Source organism: Montipora foliosa, chromosome 2 (assembly GCF_036669935.1).
Source record: "Montipora foliosa isolate CH-2021 chromosome 2, ASM3666993v2, whole genome shotgun sequence".
Lineage (NCBI taxonomy): Eukaryota > Metazoa > Cnidaria > Anthozoa > Scleractinia > Acroporidae > Montipora > Montipora foliosa.
In genome coordinates this window covers 16932834-16952833 of record NC_090870.1, presented here as the reverse complement: position 1 = coordinate 16952833, position 20000 = coordinate 16932834, and the positions used below count along the sequence as shown (strand labels likewise).

At 39.6% G+C, this 20000-nt stretch overlaps 1 protein-coding gene across 2 annotated transcripts in view; it reads left to right on the top strand.

The window, feature by feature from the left end:
- LOC137992563 (uncharacterized) overlaps positions 1–20000 on the top strand; it is a 30844-nt gene that overhangs the window by 7255 nt on the left and 3589 nt on the right. The window contains exons 2-13 of one of the 2 annotated variants that reach the window (XM_068837944.1): positions 178–302; positions 1220–1423; positions 3188–3358; positions 5058–5220; positions 5771–5979; positions 8232–8451; positions 8860–9107; positions 11719–11878; positions 15558–17797; positions 18273–18318; positions 18409–18627; positions 19920–20000. The exon at positions 19920–20000 is cut by the window's right edge and continues 43 nt beyond it. In XM_068837944.1, coding sequence (XP_068694045.1) covers positions 258–302; positions 1220–1423; positions 3188–3358; positions 5058–5220; positions 5771–5979; positions 8232–8451; positions 8860–9107; positions 11719–11878; positions 15558–17797; positions 18273–18318; positions 18409–18627; positions 19920–20000 — 4006 coding nt within the window. In that variant the 5' untranslated portion in view covers positions 178–257. Of the gene's footprint in view, positions 1–177; positions 303–1219; positions 1424–3187; positions 3359–5057; positions 5221–5770; positions 5980–8231; positions 8452–8859; positions 9108–11706; positions 11879–15557; positions 17798–18272; positions 18319–18408; positions 18628–19919 lie in introns of both variants that reach the window. The other variant, XM_068837943.1, reaches the window with a different exon arrangement.

Genomic DNA, 20000 nt, shown 5'->3' with positions numbered 1-20000 from the left:
TATGAACCATGTGAGCGTTAGCCCTACTAATGGAACTGGGCCCACACAAGGACAGAGAAAAACTCTGACCAGGGTGGGAATTGAACCCACGTAACCTTTCCTTGTACTTGTACATGTTAATTGCCGAACTTACATAAGTTACTGCGAACCTTAACTATCGAAATTCCTTTATTTTAGAAACTTTCTTGGCAACATCTTTATGGTAAAGGTTTGGAGCACATGACAGTGTGGAGCCCATAGACCAGTGGAACACATGGATGCCCAGGAATTCTTGTAGCTCAGTGGGAAGAGGCGGATCAAAGGTAATTAAGACGAAGAGGTTTGAAGTTTCAGGATTTAATGGCAACAGTAGTTGTATCACAGTAATCTGAAGCTGTAACAAGAGAAAATTACATTTTCAATTTCGTACTTATTTAATACCCCATTCACACCAACAAGATATGTTTAATTAAATAGGATTTTACAAAATGAAACTCAGTCACAGAAAAATGTAGGAGAGGCTTTTACATGAGATTTTTGATCTGTGCTAAATTTGTAGTCGACAAAGATCAGTATACATTATTTTAAAAGAAAACACTTTGAAACTGAATTTAACCAAATATGTTCAAAACATGGTTAAGGTTTGGTGTGAACGGGGCATTAGACTGCAAGCAGTACCTCTTTCTTTCTTTCGTCGATCTTGTGAGCGAAGGAGCGGAAACTGGGGTCGTGCTTCCCACTCTTTGACTTCCGCTTGCACCAATTTCCGCTGGCTCACAAGATCGACGAGGGAAAGAAAGAGGGACTGCTCGCAGTCCATACTTACCTGGCTGGGTACAACTTACATTTGTCCAAGTGTGTCCTCTTTTAACATTTAGCATTTGTACAGACAAAAAAGAAAACAATAAACATTAACCTCTCATTGTCCTTTTGGCGAAAGCTTCATGACACTTATAATTAATATCATTAGCACGAGGTCTCGCACATTAAATGTTTTATATTCCTTTTCCTTTTCCACAAATCTGTAACGGCGACGTAAAATCACCAAAGATCTAGTTTTATAACACACAAACATGCAACGCCAAATTCTAAGTTTCCTTCTAAGCTTCAACACCATCCCTCCAAAGTCGGTTCAGTTTATGTACAGTTCGTCTATTTTCATCCCCTTATAAATCAGAAGCCATGTCGAAGCCTTTGACATCTTTCCATTTTGTCACAATACCCATTGTTCGCTGTCCAGGTTGAAGAGGAAATGGAGGACTTTGTACATGTGCCCAGAGATTTAAAACGTTTTGTCATCGGAGCAAAAGGCAGTACAGTAAAATCAATTCAGGAGAGATCTGGAGCAATAGTGTGTAGCCGTTCGAGTAATGAGGAAGGATTTAGGGTCAGTGGAACTAGAGAGGAAAGAGAACTTGCGAAGAAGCTTATATTGGAACAAGTGGTAAGTTGAACATATGTTACATCCCCCCATTTTATTTGCTGCATCAATCGGGGAGAAGCAACCGTGTGGTCTGCAAATGCTTTCTTTGGAGAGGTTTTTCCAGGGTAAATGCTGTCAGCAGACGTTCTTGCAAGACTCACAAGCCCACAGTTTTATTGTCCTGAAGAAATCACCACACCAAAAGATCACTTGCACCCAAGTCATGTCCACGTACCCTCACTCTCGAAGTCCGTCAACTAAGGCCTTACACTATTTTAACAATTTCCGGCAGCTTAATTGGTAGGAGCTGCCATCTCTGTGATGGCTCTGACCTTTGCCGGATCAACTTGAAGGCCTTTGTCTGATGCAATGTGACCAAAGAATAATACCTTGGACTGTCGCAATTACATCTCCTCTGGGTTTAGACGAGGCTAACTTTACATTAAAAACTGATAAACTAGTGGCCTTCGTTATACTATACGTACATAAAATCTACTAAATAAAATGATTAATGACTAAAAAGTAAAATAGAGATGACTTAAAGTGCACCTAACCCCAAAATATTTTTCTCGCTAAAATAAATCTTTGCACCTGTTCAAAACGCATTGCGGCCATTTTTTCCTTTTTCTAACAAATCCTGCCATTTTATAGGCTTCGAAAGTTGCGAAAATCCAAGCATCTTTTGTTCACGACCGAGTCAGAAGGGGAGTGGGTCTTTTCCTACTTTGACGTCACAATCTACTTTGCATGCATTTTTACAGAGTTAATGCAATGTAAATCAGTATTTGACATGAAAGCGGGAATAGACCCACTCCCCTTCTGACTCTGTCGTGAACAAAAGATGCTTGGATTTTCGCAACTTTCGAAGCCTATAAAATGGCAGGATTTGTTAGAAAAAAGAAAAAATGGCCGCAATGCGTTTCGAACAGGTGCAAAGATTTATTTTAGCGAAAAAAATATTTTGGGGTTAGGTGCACTTTAAGAAATGGAGGAATGATCGACTCCTATGTATTGATTGACAATGTCACGTGATAGGTCATACAAAGGGCCTATCCTCTCCCAACGCTTAAATTTTCCTTAAACTGAAAATCTAAGAGCAACCTTCTAGTCTTCTCTGATAAGGAAGATACTCACAACCCTTATTGGTGAACAGCAATGTGTGAGGTTAAGCTGATAACTTTCATCCCAAGCCAGCCATATGTAAGAAAAACGTGGAATAATGTGGTTAATGTCTAGGTCTGTCCAAACAGAAAATATTTGTGATAATGCATTTTAAAATGTTAGTAAAGCTAATGGGTTCAATTCCCATTTATAAACCTTGAAATCACTTTTAAGGTGGCTCCCTAGAGTATTTGCTAATACCCTCACTACGGGACACAAGTTACAAAAGGAAACCTAATTAATCACGTTTTTCGCAACGTTTTCCCTATAGAGACCTACCAGCATGGGTACCAATATAATAAGGCTTATTTTTTGGGTGTCCATTTTTGGATTATGGCCGTTACCATGGCAACATCACATCTTATGACAGGCAGATATTTTCCTATTTTTGGCCGTAATTTCCTTAATATTTAGACTTTCCTTTAGTGAGTTTTTTTATCCTTTGCCACATTATGGAAATGATATTGCCTGACATTTTGAAGTGGTAAAAAGTCAAGGTCGTTCAGACGACAACAGCAATGTGCCTTCTCTTTTTTAAGCAGGTTCATCGAATATAATGTTTAACTGATTGCCTGAGAAATGTTGGTGTTTTGATTAATAATGTGAATCATTTGACTTTCACAGGAAGGTGGAAAACTAAAGTTTGAGCAAAACAAATCAAACAAAATTTGTTACTTCATCGACAATTTTAATTTGCCCGTGAATGCTAAGCTCGGACTTGAGAAAGACTATGGGCACCCTTCAGGATTGCAAGTGGAATACCGGTTAAAACCAATCCACAGTCATGGGACAGAGGTATTTATACTACAAGGTCTCTTTTTTCTCCTTTTTTTGCTCATTTAAAACGCCCTCGAGTGAGTACTTAAAAAGAAATTTACCCCCTCCGAAGAAACATTGAGTACTAAATGTCTTGCACAGAATATTTAAAGGCCACAGTGTCATTTTGTGAAATGACACTTCAGTCGTCAAATTTAGAAGACACAAATGAAGGATTTTCCTTGAGTAAAAGCATGAATCTTTTGATATTGCACAAAGCAAAGTACAAGACAATACAGAATTGATCAGTCCCCATAGGGGCTTTCCGGGACTCATGAAACACTTAACGAGATAACAGAACAGAACAACAACAACTGTTAAGAATCCCAACTGGCCGGGGGCAAACCAGTTGGCTATCTACATGTACGAGTGCAGCTGAGAAGTTGAACCAGGGACTGCTTATACGAATGGTCAGAACGGGTCTTGAACACGGGTTCTTCTTGTAGGCCGCAGTGGCTCCTGCGTTTTGTGAGATCTTGTCATCAGCAGCAGAATCAGCACCACTTTCTTACTAAAACATTAGTGTTTCCAAGGCGAGATATGATGCATTTTTTTTCACAAGAATGTGTTCCACGCGTTTTTGTATTTGTTCCGTTTAGAAAGACGCAGATTAAGCACATGACAGAACTTTTGTTCCTTGAAATTTTTTTCTTAGGAAGTAAAACTGCTCAACTAGAAACCAACGCTTCTCTCTGTCGTCATGTGGAACAATAAGGTCCTCGTTCGTTTAATGAAAAGGAACGTCTCGTTCCGTGGTAGCTATTTAGGAAAAATTTCCATTCGTTTATTCAGAAGGAATACCTTGTTCTCTTTTTATCGCTTAGGGAACAATAGTTCCTGTTTTGGTGTGGTTCTATTTTCTTTTGTTCTCTTTTACAATAAATGAAACAGCTGTTTCTGCTTTGATTAATCGTTCAGTAAACTCAATAAGGAGCTTTTGTTTCTTATCATACGACCTACTAAAATTGTAGCATTTCAGAGTGACAAAAAGGGAACTGTTGTTGTGATAAAGTTTGTTCCGTTTAACTGGTTATTCTTTGCTAACTGCCATTTGGTCCTATTATAGTACAAAAGAACATTATCTTTCTGAATAATAATGCTCCTTTAATGAATGGGAAAAGTGGTTCCACTTAAGTTTTCATTTTAAAAAAACCTGTCTTGCAAAAACGCTTATCGTCGTCATCACCATCACCATCATCGTCGTCATCATCATCGTTGTCATCGTCGTCGTCGTCGTCATCACTATGATTATCGTCACCATCATGGTAATCATCATCGTCATCATCATCATCATCATCATCATCAGCATCATTATCATCATTATCATCATCATCATCATTATCATCGTCCTCATCATCATCATCATCATTGTCATCATCATCGTCGTCATCATCATCATCATCATCATTGTCATCATCGTCATCATCATCGTCATCATCATCATCATCATCGTCGTCGTCGTCGTCGTCGTCATCATCATCACCATCACCATCCTCATCCTCATCATCATCATCATTGTCATCATTATCATCATCATCGTCATCACAGTCGGCATCGTCATCACTCACTTCAGGTAATCAGTCATTCTTCCAGGTGCTCTCTGCTGTCATCATTTGTTGTTGGCCCTCCCTTCACTTTTTTTCATTCTCCAGTACAGCCTGTTTGCTTTGTTTTTCAGGAATCTCCCAGTCTTACGAATGACTCTATTTATTTCAAGAAATTAGAGGAAGAAGTATTTCTGTCCCTCAAAAGAATTAAATTTGAAATGGAAAGAAAACGTCACCTAAAGGCCGACATTTGGTGTCACTTCGGTACAGTTCTTATTCGCCAGCCCGATGAAGGTATCATTTTTTACTTTTGCAACTGTTACCCATAAAGGAATCTGTGCACGCCATGTTGATATGAATGCGAGTGAGATTTTGTAAATTTGTGTAAGACATGCAGCTGGGAAAGGATAGACTTTGCCTGCGTTTGCTGCTTGATTTGCACGCATACAGATATTTAAAACTAGATAAAGTTTGACTGATAATGTTTGCTCTGGCCCAGGTCCGACCCCCTTCGGCCAAAGTCTTGGATAAAATGTCTAAACTTTGCGAATGTGCGAAAATGGAAAGGAAGTGCAAAATGGTGCCGAAAATTTCCAGTGAGTCCTACATTTTAGAAAAGCAGACTTCCTCCCGAGGTAGTCCAACCATCTTAATAACCGTTCTCAAGGTTACAGTTCCATTTGATCTGAACTGATTTTTTGGCCAAATGGGGTTGCAATGGACACACTTCATCCCTTGGTGTGCCTGAACCTCTTGTACATAGCAAGGGTTGTAATTTATTTGATCACTGGAGACCGACAATTGATATTAAAGAACTTATGAATCTTATTTCGTTGTTGGTTAGGCCCTGGCGGCGAGTGGAGTACTGAAAATGCTTTGAGCAAGCTCTTGGAGGGAACTGAGTGGAAAACATTATTTAGAGGAGGGGTCAACCTAGATGAGAAATTTGTGGAACAGTATTTGTGCAATCAGTCCCTTCCCGAATATGATGACTATCAATCAAGATACGATTTAACATTTCGAACGCCAAATAGGGGTCAATTAACTCTCAAGGTGAGGCCATGAGCCCATAACCGGAACTATGATCAGAAATCGAGAAGGTATAATCACACCAAAAACAGAAAAAAACATGTGGAATGGGAGACGCTTACGAATGGTGGATGATTTTGGAAAGGCTTATCTAAAACTTAGGTTAAGAGTCTTATTAATACCAGGTCTGCGATACTGTATTTTCACATATTTTGTAGACATGTTTTTAAGGGTTTGGAGTTAGGGTCACCATCAAAAATCCCAAAGATTAAAAAAAAACATTACTATGTAAGGGTGATGATTGGCTGGAAAGGTCTGCTTACACAAGGTAATCGATTAAGCATACACAACTATGTCGAATTTGTACACTTCTAGTAAGGCTAATAACAAGTTATGTAATCTATGTCAGCTGTCATGATCAACCAATTACCAATAATTGCTTGGCAGTATCAGTTGCCCAGAAACATCACATCATCATGTTGGAGTCGCGGTAGCCTGCTCGTTAGCGTGCTGGACTCGGGGTCAAGTGACTTCGGGCTTGCTTTGTTGTAAATTAATACAATTCGCCGTTGTCACATTCCCCATAATACACTTTGTCTGCCCCCAAATTTTGCATAAACCATGTTTTTCAAATGCTCTTGGAAATTTGCAGTGTCCCAAGAGCATTTGAAAACAATGGATTGTGCAAAATTTGGGGGGCAAACAAAGTGTATTATGGGGAATGTCAAAATAGCGAAAAGACAATTGCCCAGATAAATTACGAGGATCACTTCTTTCTTATTTGTATAACCCGCACTTCAAATATATATTGTTCAAATCCCGCTCAGGGCAATTTTTCATGTTTTTCATTCGAAATAATTAATCAGTTGATTTACAGGATGGGTTTCATTTCTTCATTCTACGGTTTATATAAATAAGCCTGCATCATTAACTTGATCCCTCTGATTAGGTGATGCCTAAGTTGGTGTTTGCCTGTGAATCGTTAGACGATCCTTAGGTTTAAGGCTTTGAAGGGGTTTAGGCTTTCCCATCTCACTCGTGTAAGAACCCCGGGATACTCACGTTAGGCCAAGTCACTATGTGGATAGCTGCGTTGCCAGCGTGGTTGTCCTGATGGTGTAGTGGTTATCACACCCTACCGGTGTTCAGGGGGACGTGGGTGCAAATCCCGCTCAGGGCAATTCTTCATGTTTTTCATTCGAAATAATTAATCAGTTGATTTACACCCGACTCGTAATGGGGGGATGTGGGTTCAAATCCCGCATAGGGCAAATTTTCTTTCAAACATTTATTCAATTAAAAGTATGATTATTTGGGGTGTGCATTGTCAGGGTTTCTCTCCTACACACACACACACACTTTGATAAGGTTCATTAAGCCTGCTAGTGTATGGTCAGGACACGTCCAATACAACCATTCATGATGCTTTCAGTGTTTTTCTTTCTGATTTCGATCGCTTCAATGATCTTGCGTGTCTGACGTTGTGGAATGTTGTTATGTAGAATGTCGTCTTTTACGGGAATACACGCGTGCGTACTTGAGAAACTTGAGAAAACCCTCCGAGGTCCCCCCTACACAGTGTCAGCCTCAGCACCAGTCCCCAGTTCCCGGTTATTTTTGAAGGAAAGGTTATGAAGGATATGTATGACGGAGTTTGCGACCTCTTTCCCTCTCCTGTTTTTTGTAGCTTGCTGAAAAACTCAACAGATGGGTAAAATAAACAACCAACAACTGTATTTTCCTTCGTATTTTAATATTTATCGATACGTCATCCGGAAATAGTCGCAAATGGTATTTGCGAGACCCTAAATTTCAAAAGTTAACGTTTCTGGGGGAAAATGTCTCAGGACCCCTAATGTGGAGCACCTTTGGCGCGCGGAACTTTCTTCATTCGAGTACACCTTCAAAATCTCACGGTACGCCCCTGTTATACATTTAGTTCAATCCGACTGATTTTTGATGTTTAGAGATATTGTTTGGTTTGTAAGTTTTCCTTAGGATTATCGGGATACCATTGACAGACAGCATACAGTTACAAGAAAAAAAGGGCTTTTTGTTTCATCAGACGAAGTGTTTCAACTTGTTTGTTTTTATTGGTTATACAACTGCAGAAAAATACATCCAAAACCGAGCGCTGTTTACTGCCTCATAGATTTTCTCTTTCTCACTGGATAAGAAGTCTGGTGCATGATGGATGCTTACCATCGTTTCATCGTATAATGAAGTGGGTTGTACTTAGAGGACTCTGTAGACTGTACTGGTCTTTTCTGTTCTAGGTATGGGTCATAAAGAAGAATGTTGGAAAAACATTGGAAAGTGTAACAATCCCTTCTACTGACCTAAAGAACATTTTGGATGAGGTACGCTTTGAAGACCAATTTACGAGCTCTCGATGTCGTGGATGGTTAATTTTACCGCCTCAAAGATATCTGCGAGCAGACATCTTATTTCCTGGTTGTGAATTTGATTGCAGAATCACTATTCGTGCACTAGCAGGTATCTTAACTATAATCATAAAACTATTTATTGCGCGAACACTGCCCACGAACCTCGACATCATATCCATGTGAAAACTATTCGTTAAGACATCATGCGGACGCTGCGTGCTTTATCATTCCATTCACCAAGAGGCGCAAGAGGCGTCTGCTTTATATCTTTCTGGAGATTAAAGGGGTGGCCTCTCCCGTTTTACGCGAAGAGAAATAAAGAGCGAGTTTTAAAAGAAAGCTGTGTGAAATCCCTGTTGGCTGAAACTATGCCTGGCGTATTTTATTTAAATCTCTACTTTTTCAAATTCCATAAAACGTACTGCATTATGGGAATGGGAAAGTAGTGAATAGGGAAAGCAGACATTTAATCCTGCTAATGTGTTTGCCTGGTTTCGTTACCTTCCCGTGATTTTAGACAGCGGTTTCCACATGGACTTTGTACCTCAAGACGACGTAAGAAACACTTTGCTGAAGTATCTCTCCAAAGTGACTTTTTCCGATGAAGATGACTTTGGACTTCGTCTTCCAGATGAGAAACTACCAGATGGATTTAAGCTGTCGTTTATGCGTTGTTCAAAACGAGCTGTGTATGTTTTCTCGAAAGAGTTTTCAATTATCCTCTCCAAGGAGAGTACGCGAGGGTATGGAAGTGACGTCAAAAAGGTGTGTATGCGACCACCGTCCTCACGGTAACCTTGATTTTTCTTGGGAAGGGGTATGCCTCTTTTGAAAGCCTTTCATTGTAATCCACGCACTTAATTAAATTTCAATCCAGGGGAGGAAGGGGAGGGGGGAGGGCAATGAGGTCTAGGGGTAAGGGGAAATTATGTAATCCACTGAATTCAAACCCTGTCGTAGGCAGAACCTCCTAAAATCATCCAATTAAAAGGAGAATACAATTGCCGTTCATCGTAACACGAAATATCTAAAATTTGTCCATAAATGTCTATACAGTGGAACCTCGATTATCCCGACTTATTCTCTCGTCCCAATTTTGTCATGAACGAGTACCAGCATGCATGGACTGCTTAGAACCGGCTGCCATTTGTGCCTGTATATGCTTCCAGTCCGCTGGGGGTAAATTGATCATTGTAAAGCGCCTTTGAGACGTTTGTGATAAAGGCGCTATATAAATGCACCACTTTTTTTTTTTCACTTTACTTTATGAATATTAATTAGTCATGATCAAGATCCGTAGCCATATTCTTTTTAAAACTACAGCGTTGAAAAGTAAAGTAAAGGCGACATTGTTTCGCTTTCAAAAAGCAAAAGCAGCGCTCGCACACGTCGTAATGAAGAACTTTCGAATGAGTTCTGATTGGCGTAGAGTGTCCTTATTGCTAAGTGAATCAGCGTAAGTGATCCGTTCTTTCGATTAGAGAAAAGAGAAAAAGTAACCAATTTCTTAGCTGAATATGGCGTTACATGGATAGCAGCAGATATCTGATATCCGCAAGAACAAGGAAAAGATCATGAAGTTTGCCGACAAGTGTACAGGTATTCACAACGGACAGTGAGGATGTAGACCATATTGTTTTCCAAACGATTTGTAAAAGTTTTGTTTCACGATTAAATGTCGCTTTCTTAATTTGATCAGTTTTTGTTCCTCATTAATATTCACATTCTCGATTATCCGGACTGTTTCGTCTAGTCCCAACGAGTCCGAATAATCGAGGTTCGACTGTAATTGGGAAAAAAGAAAATAATGACACCTTTTTCCCTTCTTTTATACAAAATAGAAATTCATTCTTTTTTACGGGAAATTCAAGAACATCTCAGGAAGTACATATTCGCGAACAAATGTTCATTTTAATCATCCCTTGGTTCAATTGCCCAATTACCATGTGAATGCGTGGAGCTGTCAATCAGAGAAGTCTACAATAGCACTCATTCATGCTTTTATAACTTGTAGGTTAGACAATGGGAAAGCCCTTTTAAACGGACTGCCAAAATACCAGAGGTTACAATCTGTACAGAATTGCACCGCTCGTCTCGTTAAGCGTCTTTCTAAATGTGCTCATATTTCACCATTACTTTTTGTGCTCCACTGGTTACCAGTGGAGCATCGTCTTGTTTTTAAGATCTTATTATTGGTTTTTAAATCTTTGAAAAATCTAGCTCCAACTTATATCAGTAATTTATTAACAGAGTATATTCCTAGTCGTAGTATCACGTCATCCAGTCAGTCTCTACTGGTTGTTCAAAGGTCCATCTAAAAGACTTATGGTGACAGGGCTTTCGCAGTGGCTGGCCCACGGCTGTGGAATGCTCTGCCCATTCATGTGAGACAGCCTGGTATTTCATTAGCTACTTTTAAGAAACGTCTGAAGACTTACCTTTTAAAAAAACATTTATTGTAATTATGTCATAAATTCATGTAATCTCTGTTTAATTATCTTTTTAGGTAGTATTGTAAAGTGCCATAGTGCAGTTAGTGGATATGGCGCTATATACATCTATTTAACAACTCGTGGCCCTTGAGGGCGAAGGGTCTAATTGTTTTTGTATCACAAAACTAGTCGGACAGAAAAGGCAATAATAACGTTAGCAAATGCAAGTTGCAGAAAGATTTATTTGGGAATAAAACGAAAGAAAGCGTCACGCTTTTCGCTACTCAAGGACTATTACTAATAGTCCTCTAGTAGCGTAGCCAATCAAAATGCAGCATTTGCATTAGTCCACTAGTACGGTGATACTAATCATTATTATTATTATTATTATTATTATTATTATTATTATTATTATTATTATTATTATTATTATTATTATTATTATTATTATTATTATTATTATTCAGTATCATCATTGGAATGCCATTCACTTTATTGAAAATTGTGTTTGAAATAACATTAACACCAGTAACACTGTCCTTTACATTTTTGAAAAATCATTACTGGCACACTGTTAACACACTTGTACACGTACACTGTAACCGATCAATGCCATGATATCCTCGTCCCATATGTCAATATCCTGATCCAGTACACACCGTAATTTCTCTAACTTAACTGTAAATTTACTAGAACAAATCAGATAACAAGTTCATCAGTCCTGACTAGCACTACTGAAGGAGCAGTCAAGAAAATGGCTACTATCCAAAATTTAGACAGGCAGAAACCTTTTCAAACAGCTAACTACGTATCCTTGAGATCTTTTAACTTCAAGTACAAAATTAACGATAGTTAATTCGCTTCTAATCACACGGTGTTCATGTTTATTCAACGTAACCAAACATCTCTTTTATTTCTTTTTCTTTTGGAAGGAGACAAATCAGGAGACTGACTTCCATCTTCATTGCAAAGAATGGGACGAGTTGCTTAACAGGGGAATTTGGGAACCTGCAGAAATAACGAAAAAGCTTCCTGATTTCTTCCGTTTTGTAAAGAAATTCCAGAGTTCTATCATTCACGAAATAGAACATGGAGGTGCCTCAGGTTTGTAATGTAAAAATTGTAATTTAATCATGCTGATCTAGTAGTGGAGGAAAGATAGCTACGGTTTGGATTCAACAGACTGACTGTTCCAAGGGCGTAACCACTGCATTAAAGAATTGTTGGCGGTGTGCTTTTCATGAAACGATTGTTGTTAGAGGCCAAAATACTGTCATGACATCGTTTTTATTGAGGACATCTTTGGCGAAGTTTTAATTTCGCTCTCTCCAACGTACTGGACTGAAGAGATTCCTGATACCTCTCCGGTTTGTTCAATTTTAAAAGATGTGTGGACGAGTTAATTTGTTGTTTGAAACATATATATATATGGGCGTTTTAAAGTGGTACTATGACGAAAATCTTTAGTGTTCGTTTCGACTTTTTCCAACAGGAATTTAGTAATTGTGTCTAAGGGTACACAATGCACGAGAATTTTGAACGATGCAAGCGAAATTAGCCTGGTAATAGCTCGGCAAAAATCGCAGAAAACCCGTGACGCTCTTACTGATTGAGCAGGCGATGGCACGTGTGTGTGGAATTACGCATAATTTACTTCGTGACGTCATATTCGCATCTTCTCATGGAGCTTCTGTCCGGCTAGGTCTTGCTGATCTTAATTCTTTTGAGCGTCTCTTGAGCGAAAAGACAGTGTCTAAGAAACAATGTGATTACTTATAACCAAAAGAATAAAAATACTTATGTGACCTTGAACCAGTGAAAAATCCTAAAAGTCCGACATTTCGCCGCTTAAGGTAATTCCCTTGAAAATGACGTTACTATCCAGATTTTTTTCAAAGTTTACACAATTGGTACTCATACACAGGACATTAAAAAAATACAATAAAAAGATGGGGTCACCATGCTTGTTTTTGCGCTGTATGCCTTTTATTCTAAGTGTTTTTTTACCGAATTACGCGAGAAGCGTTCGAAACTAAATCAACCGGAAAAATTGTTGTCATGTATCAAAAGCTACTTAGCATTACTGAAAACTTGAACTTATTTGTTTGTCCGGGCTATAATCTTTAAGTATAAAGTGATTTGAAATTGCTAAATCTTGCAAAGAAATGTAAGCAAATTGGACGGCTGCAGTCATCACCTAGCACGCAGTGTCTGGCTCCAAATGCAGTTTCACGTGATTTATATGTAAATACCACAACTTATACTATCCAACTTTTTTTCTCCTTGAAAATATTTTTTCCGTGTACCTATTAGGGGTAAATAGAACCATTAAAAAAGGGGGTCAGCGTGCTTGTTTCTTCGTAACACTATAATAATGCATGGCAAAGGGGTAATTTGAGCTGCAAAATGATCATTTTCCGCGAAAGGACTGGGGTGAGTTCCAAAACAACACCTTCTTAACCGAGAAGAGTTATCATGATTGCTCTTAAAAGCTCTTGAAAAGCAAAAACGGCCTTTATTGCCTCTCTACAGATGGCCGAGGTGAAACGCCGTCATCTCCGAAGTCGCAATGTTCTGCGCAGTGAGAGATGCGCGGTGCAAAACAAGGGAATCACCTGAATTAAGCAGTAACCAGAAACTCCAAAACGCGGACAATCCAAAGCCTTTTATTTTCACTAATCCTACAGCCAGTAAGAATAAACAACCCGGGAGCTCCGCTTATAGGCTTGGCTAAATCGATTTATTATTTCATCTTATCCGTCCCTGAAAAGTTCTTCGAAGACGCCACTCACTTTTCTTAGATTGCATAGAAAATTAGCCATGATTTTTTGACGTGTTGCGAATCAACCTCGTTCCCAGGGTTTCTCTTCTCTGCCTCCTTTGTCGTTAAGAAAAGAGACCCTGGTTGCGGCTGGTCACGTGGATCCCAAAATCTGAGTGCTTTTTCAAATGTGCGTTGAGGGAGAGGTGGCGGTGTAGTTCTTCTCATCTGATTTTGTGGCCAAACGTAAGGCGAGCGTCGAAACATTTCACGACAAGGTGTTTTGTGTACTGTACATACCAACAAGCAAGCAAGCGTAGTGTGTGGTCTACTGTTTTATGATAGTGTATGTTCTGCAGAAGCAACTTGAGCTACTAACCAAGTATTTTTTTTTTTGTGTGACCGTTTATAATCTCCGCTCGACATCAAGTCGAAGGTGTTATCTGTCGCAAAAGCTCTTGTTTTTAGCGTTACCGCTTTTTGGGAATCTCCTGTGGGAATATAAGATTTACCTTTTTGAAATTTACATTGTATGGTAAAGATTGATAATTTATTTTAAAAATGCCTTGTCAAACGAATACGAGTTGCGGGATCAAAACCCAGTGGATAAATGTTTGTCAAAGAGTGCCACGTGACCAGCCGCAACCAGGGTCTCTTTTCTCAACGACAAGAGAGGCAGAGAAGAGAGACCCTAGAAACTACAATTGTAGGTTGTGATGCGAATATGACGTCACTTTCTATCTTCTTGACTAGTGCCAAGTCGTTTGTGAAACGCTCGGTTATTTTTGATTCGAGTAATGGCGGATAGCGGAAACGAAAAAAAAAGGGTCAAAATAATCTGACTTCCCGTGCGAATTTTGAAATAAAACGTAGCATGGTAGTATTCAGGACTCCTTCTTCGCAAAAATGAAGAGAGAAGGAAATGCAAAATTTTGATCATAGTACCACTTTAACGAGAGTTGCAAATGAATACGCGTTTGGCATGATGATTTTTTTCACTAAAGGATGCCACAGTTCTAAGATCGGAAACTAAGCGGATTAGGGTCTCAGTGAGAGCGGTAATCGCAGTTGTGAACAAGAGTTGCAAGTGAATACGCGTTTTGCATAAGGATTTTTTTCACTAAAGGATGCCCCTTCTAAAATCAGAAACTAAGCGGATTAAGGTCTCAGTGAAAGTGGTAATCGCAGTTGTGAAGCAGCGTGCGAAAGAAGCCCTGAAAAAAATCCAGAAGCACTCCGCAGTTTAAATACTTCTTTCTGTCAGTATAGATTCACCTAGTGCGTAGTACACTACCAACTTACAAGTCATAAGCTCCCAGTGGGCTGAATAGCTTAGTTGGAAGAGCAAGTACTGGTGCTACGCAATCACACGGTCATGGGTCCTGTGCAATGAGCACGGATTTATTTCATGCTTCTAGTTACAAGTGACCAGCTCTCGTTGGCTTGATAGCTCAGTTTCTAGAGCAAATTCAGTGCAATCACACTGTCATGAGTTCGAATCACGTTCACTGTGCATGGATTTTTTTCATGCCTCTACTTACAAGTGACCAGCTCCCAGATGGCTCGATATCTCAGTTGGTAGAGCAAGTGCAGTGCAATCGCACGGTCATGTGTTCGGTTAATTCGAGTCCCGTTCACTGAGCATAGATTTGTTTCAGGCTTTTATTTACAAGTGATCAGCTCCCAGTTGGCTTGATAGCTCAGTTGGTAGAGTAAGTGCAGCCCAATCGCACTGACATGGGTTCGAATCTCATTCACGCCAACAGTTTTTTCAGGATCTTTCGCAACTGCTCCAGTTCCTTCATAACTGCGATGATCCCTTACACTGAGCCCTACACACTCCGAAGTTAAAATGAACGAAAATTTCATATTTTTTCCTACCATATAAGGAAATTAAGACCTATTTCATCCCCAGATTTATGCTTATGTCCTCAAGGACATAAGCAAAACCTCCATTTGTAATTGGCGAGAGCAGGTCTCATTTTTCAGATTTAATATTTAATTTGTTCATCCGATTTTTAGTTCCTCGTGAAATTCTCGCACGGGGTTCATCAGCCGTGAAATCCTATTACAAGGCCCTCTCTGACGGTAGAACTTCCCTCAAGAGAGTTCCAATAATGCTGATTGGACAAGATAGAGCCGGAAAGACGAGCTTAAAGAAGTCGTTGAAAGGGATCTGTTTTGACCCGGAAGAAGATAGCACCGTGGGGATAGATGTGGATCCTTCGTATTTCAAGGTGACTACTGACGCGTTCAGAACAGGGACTGTAGCTGAACAGCAGGATGCTGATGGAGATATTTCGTTTGACCGTCATGTAGCAATGCAAATTGTGCAAGACTTAAGGAAGGGAAATGGAAGCCCCTTATCTAGAACCATCACACAAGAAATACAAACTCCCTTCGATGATGAATGCGAAATAACTGCTACCATTCAACCAGAAAGGCATACCAAACAAGGTGAAGCCCGCGAGAAAGCGCCAAGGCCAACAAAAGATACACCTGACATATCACCCTTCCCATCAGGAGACAACCAACGAGCTCGTACTGATTCTACCCGTACCCTTCCAGAGGAAATAGCAGTGGAAACTGAAACATTACTTAAAGGTGATTTGGACGACAACAGAGAACATGTTTTTTTAACTCTGTGGGATTTTGCTGGACAATCAGTTTACTATGACACGCATCCGATCTTCCTAACAGAACAAGCAATTTATTGTTTGGTGTATGATCTCAGCTTAAATCCTGACGAGTCGGCCAAACCCGTTGTAAAACAAGGTTTAACCAAAATATATCAAGAGAGCAGTAATCTAAAGACCAATTTAGATTACCTGGATTTTTGGATGTGGTCTGTGGCTTCTCTGGCGGGAGGTGCCCCGGAGAGTCCAAAAGAAACTGCTGCTGAGGATGAGACGTTGCCAGAAAAGCTACCTCCTGTTTTTTTAGTGTGCACTCATGCCGATACACCTTATGATAAGGAGCGCAATCCTACAGAGATAGCCCATGAGATCTTTGGATGTCTTAAGAGAAAACCTTACGGAAACCACTTGTCTGACGTTTTCGTTGTGGATAACACAAAATCTGGTACAGAGTCTGAGTGTTCGGAAGTGGTAAGTTTGAGAGAAGAAGTGTATGACGTTGCTAAAGGACTACCACGTATTAGCAAAACCATTCCAATCAAATGGCTAAAATTTGACAAGGCCCTAGCAGCATTAAAAGAAGAAGAAAAGCACTTTGTTTCCCTGGAAACGGCAAAGGACATCGCAGAATCTTGCAATATCGTTGATGACAGAGAGTTTGAGACAGTGATGAACTATTTGCATGACCTGCGAATTTTGATTCATTTTAATGACACCCCAGCTTTGAACGAATTGGTGGTATTAGATATACAGTGGTTAATTGATGTGTTTAAAAACGTAATAACCGTCAAACGCTATGACAGAAAGGAAAAGAAATTATTCCGCCTCTGGTCTGAGCTTCAAAACAAAGGAGTCTTGCATGAGGAACTGCTGAGTCATGTTTGGGGAACTTTATGCGAAAAGGAAGGATTGTACGAGTGTCTTATTACAATCATGGAAAAATTCAGTTTGCTGTGTCCTTTGTCTTTGGAAAAGCCAAGGAGCTACTTAGTACCATCTATGTTGAAAACTGATCCATCTAGTGAAATTGTCCAGTTGGTTTCTTCAGCACAAATCCCGTCACTGTTTGTTAAATTTAAACCTAAGAAAGTCCCTGCAGGTTTTTTTCATCGATTAGTCCTACAGTTTTTTCGGTGGGGCAAAGGAAATTTTTTAAACGGAAATATACATCAGTTGTACCAGAACGTTGTTAGATTCTTTACCTGCGGAGACAAAATCTGTTCTGTGATCTTCGTATGCCACACTTCAACTGTTGAAGTTGCTATTTGCGCACACGTCCAGCAAAAGGAAATTGCATATACTTGTGCCAGTCGTTGCGCCAGTGTTGTTTGCCAGCAGCTGGGCTTGATGTTAGAGAGCATGCGCAATGAGTTTTTCTGGTTAAGAAAAATGAGATATGAATTGGCGGTGCTGTGCCCAGTGTGCTGTCGAGGACGGGTTCTTGAAGATTACTGTGATTCACATGGTCTTAAAGGATGCAAAGAGGAGCACTGTCTTCGTTTCTTGTCGCTGTCTCAGTTGCGCAGTGCCAAGAAACCAATCGTTTGCAACAAGCCCGGACTTAAAGTAGATGTCGTTGTTGACGCTGAGCAGTTTTCAGCTTGGGTTACTCCCTCAGAACAACAGGTACTAAGGACATTTTCAGTCTCCCTCACCCCCTTTCCTTCCTCCCCACCCTCAAAGTTCCGGAAATTGCAGCGAGGAATCGAATGGAATTTCCGGAATACAAATTTTTAATTTAGGACTTCCGAGTGTGACATAAAGTTCCATAGGGTTGGGAATACAAAGTGGAGCAAAATACGGTAAAAACACAACACTTTGTCATAAGCTATTGTCAGTTTTCAAAGGAAACGAATATAGTTAATGAAGCTACAACCTACTTTTCTGATACGCAGAACAGTCCTTCACCTCCCTCTCTTCATAAAGAGTGCTTTGAATCTTTATCGCTTGACTAAAAGGGTGACTTTTTGCGAAAATGGTTGGGTTGGGTTTAAGGAGGGGGGGGGGGGCGGAGGGTATGGAGGAACTCAGATTGTTCTCGATGTAGGGTTGTTTACAGCATTTACTTGGTTATAAATTATTGACTCTTTTTACTAAACAGCATGTCCATCGTGAACCAGGTGTAAGAGATCTTTTAACCAAAGAAGGTGAGGCTTTATTCGTAAACGGTACGACTGCTTATGTTCTTCAACATTGACTGACATTGAACATCCTTAATTTCTCAATCCCTTTTGAAGGACTTTCAGTTTTAAGCGATCAAAATGATGGCCCGGTATGTACATCACGGAATGCGTGTCAATTGGGAAAGAATCTTCAGTGCAGTCAAGGCGCACTGGACAACCTAGGCGTTGAAACCAGAGCACTAATCAGCCGGCGTTTTCCACGAGAAGCTGAATATTTAAATTCACGTGAAGTTTCCGAACCCTTGACGGAAATCATACCAGCTGGAACCACATGTGAGCTAATAGTGGAATAGTGGGATATATATATATAGCTATACCTATACATAGAGAGAGGAAGAGAGAGGGAGAGGGAGAGAGTATATGTGTATATGTTGCCGGTAAAATCCGTTCTCAGGTTGAGTCCTTTTTTACCTATGATAAATTGGTGATCGTCATTTTACCTTTGTAAAATACGCCCTCAGATGACTTGAAGAAACTTGTTTTGGAGCCTGAATTAAGGCTTGAGAAAAATTAGGGTAAGGTTAGCATTACTTTTGGTTGCCGTGAATGGATATCAGTTGATTATACAACAGTAAAATAATGAAAATATCCGTGTTGACTTGAGCATGTTCGTCGTTGTAGTGTAGTGGTGAAGACACATAATTATAGGTCTGGAGGGTCCAAGTTCGGGTACTGGTAAGTGCATGGTACAGTTCTTTGTTCCCTTGCTATGTTGTAATGTTTAGACTGAATGGAGTACAGTAACCGATAAAATGATACGAAACATGAAAACGATATGTTGAGAGTCGTACGACAGAGCTTGAGGGAAGGTATAGGTGTCTTGAGTCCTTTTTGGGGGCTTGATAGCTGATTGAGACTAGGTAGAGTGCATATTCAACCTACAACGCAAGTAAAAACCGATTCAACCTGAGACCGGATTTGACCTACTAAATATATACCTTATATTTATTTGTATGGAACATGTGGCAAAAAGGCAACCTTTAATTAAGTGATTGCCGGAACAAACGTTACACATCAATCACAGGTCACAGACGTCAATTGATCATGTTCAAGTTTCGAATTTCTTTAATAACTATCTAACTGGATAAATGAAATGAATAAATAAAGGAAAAAAATAAGTTACTAATGAATGATGAAAAAAGGAAAACGCTTTTTAGGAATGCTATGGATGAAAGCAAAATAAGCTGTAAAATTTGCTCTGAGGTTTTCAGTGAAAGAATGAGGCGGTTTTTATGTTTAGAGTTGTTTTGTTCCATATGTCACTCTGGATTTCGATAATTGATCCTTAGTCTTGGTATAAACAAAGGCCTCTGTAGCCTCTTTAGCTAGCATTCGCAAATCCAAAAGCACTTGATAGTTGAACCAAAATGAAGACACTATGTTTAATTAACAATAGATTTACATCGATGCAAAAGAATGATAAATCTGTAGCGTTTTGTGAAAGTTGGTTTGTTGAATTTGTCTCCATGCAGTAGTAATTTTTGGGACTAAAGAGAGATTTGTTTTTTAGTCCATTCAAGGTAATTAGCCAATGTTTCTCTGTTTTCTTATCTGCTTTTTATCAGTCGTTTGTGTCAAAGAATTAAACCTAAACGTAAACGCTGAGTTTAAAACTGATGTCCATCCCGGAGCCGTTGCTGCGGTAG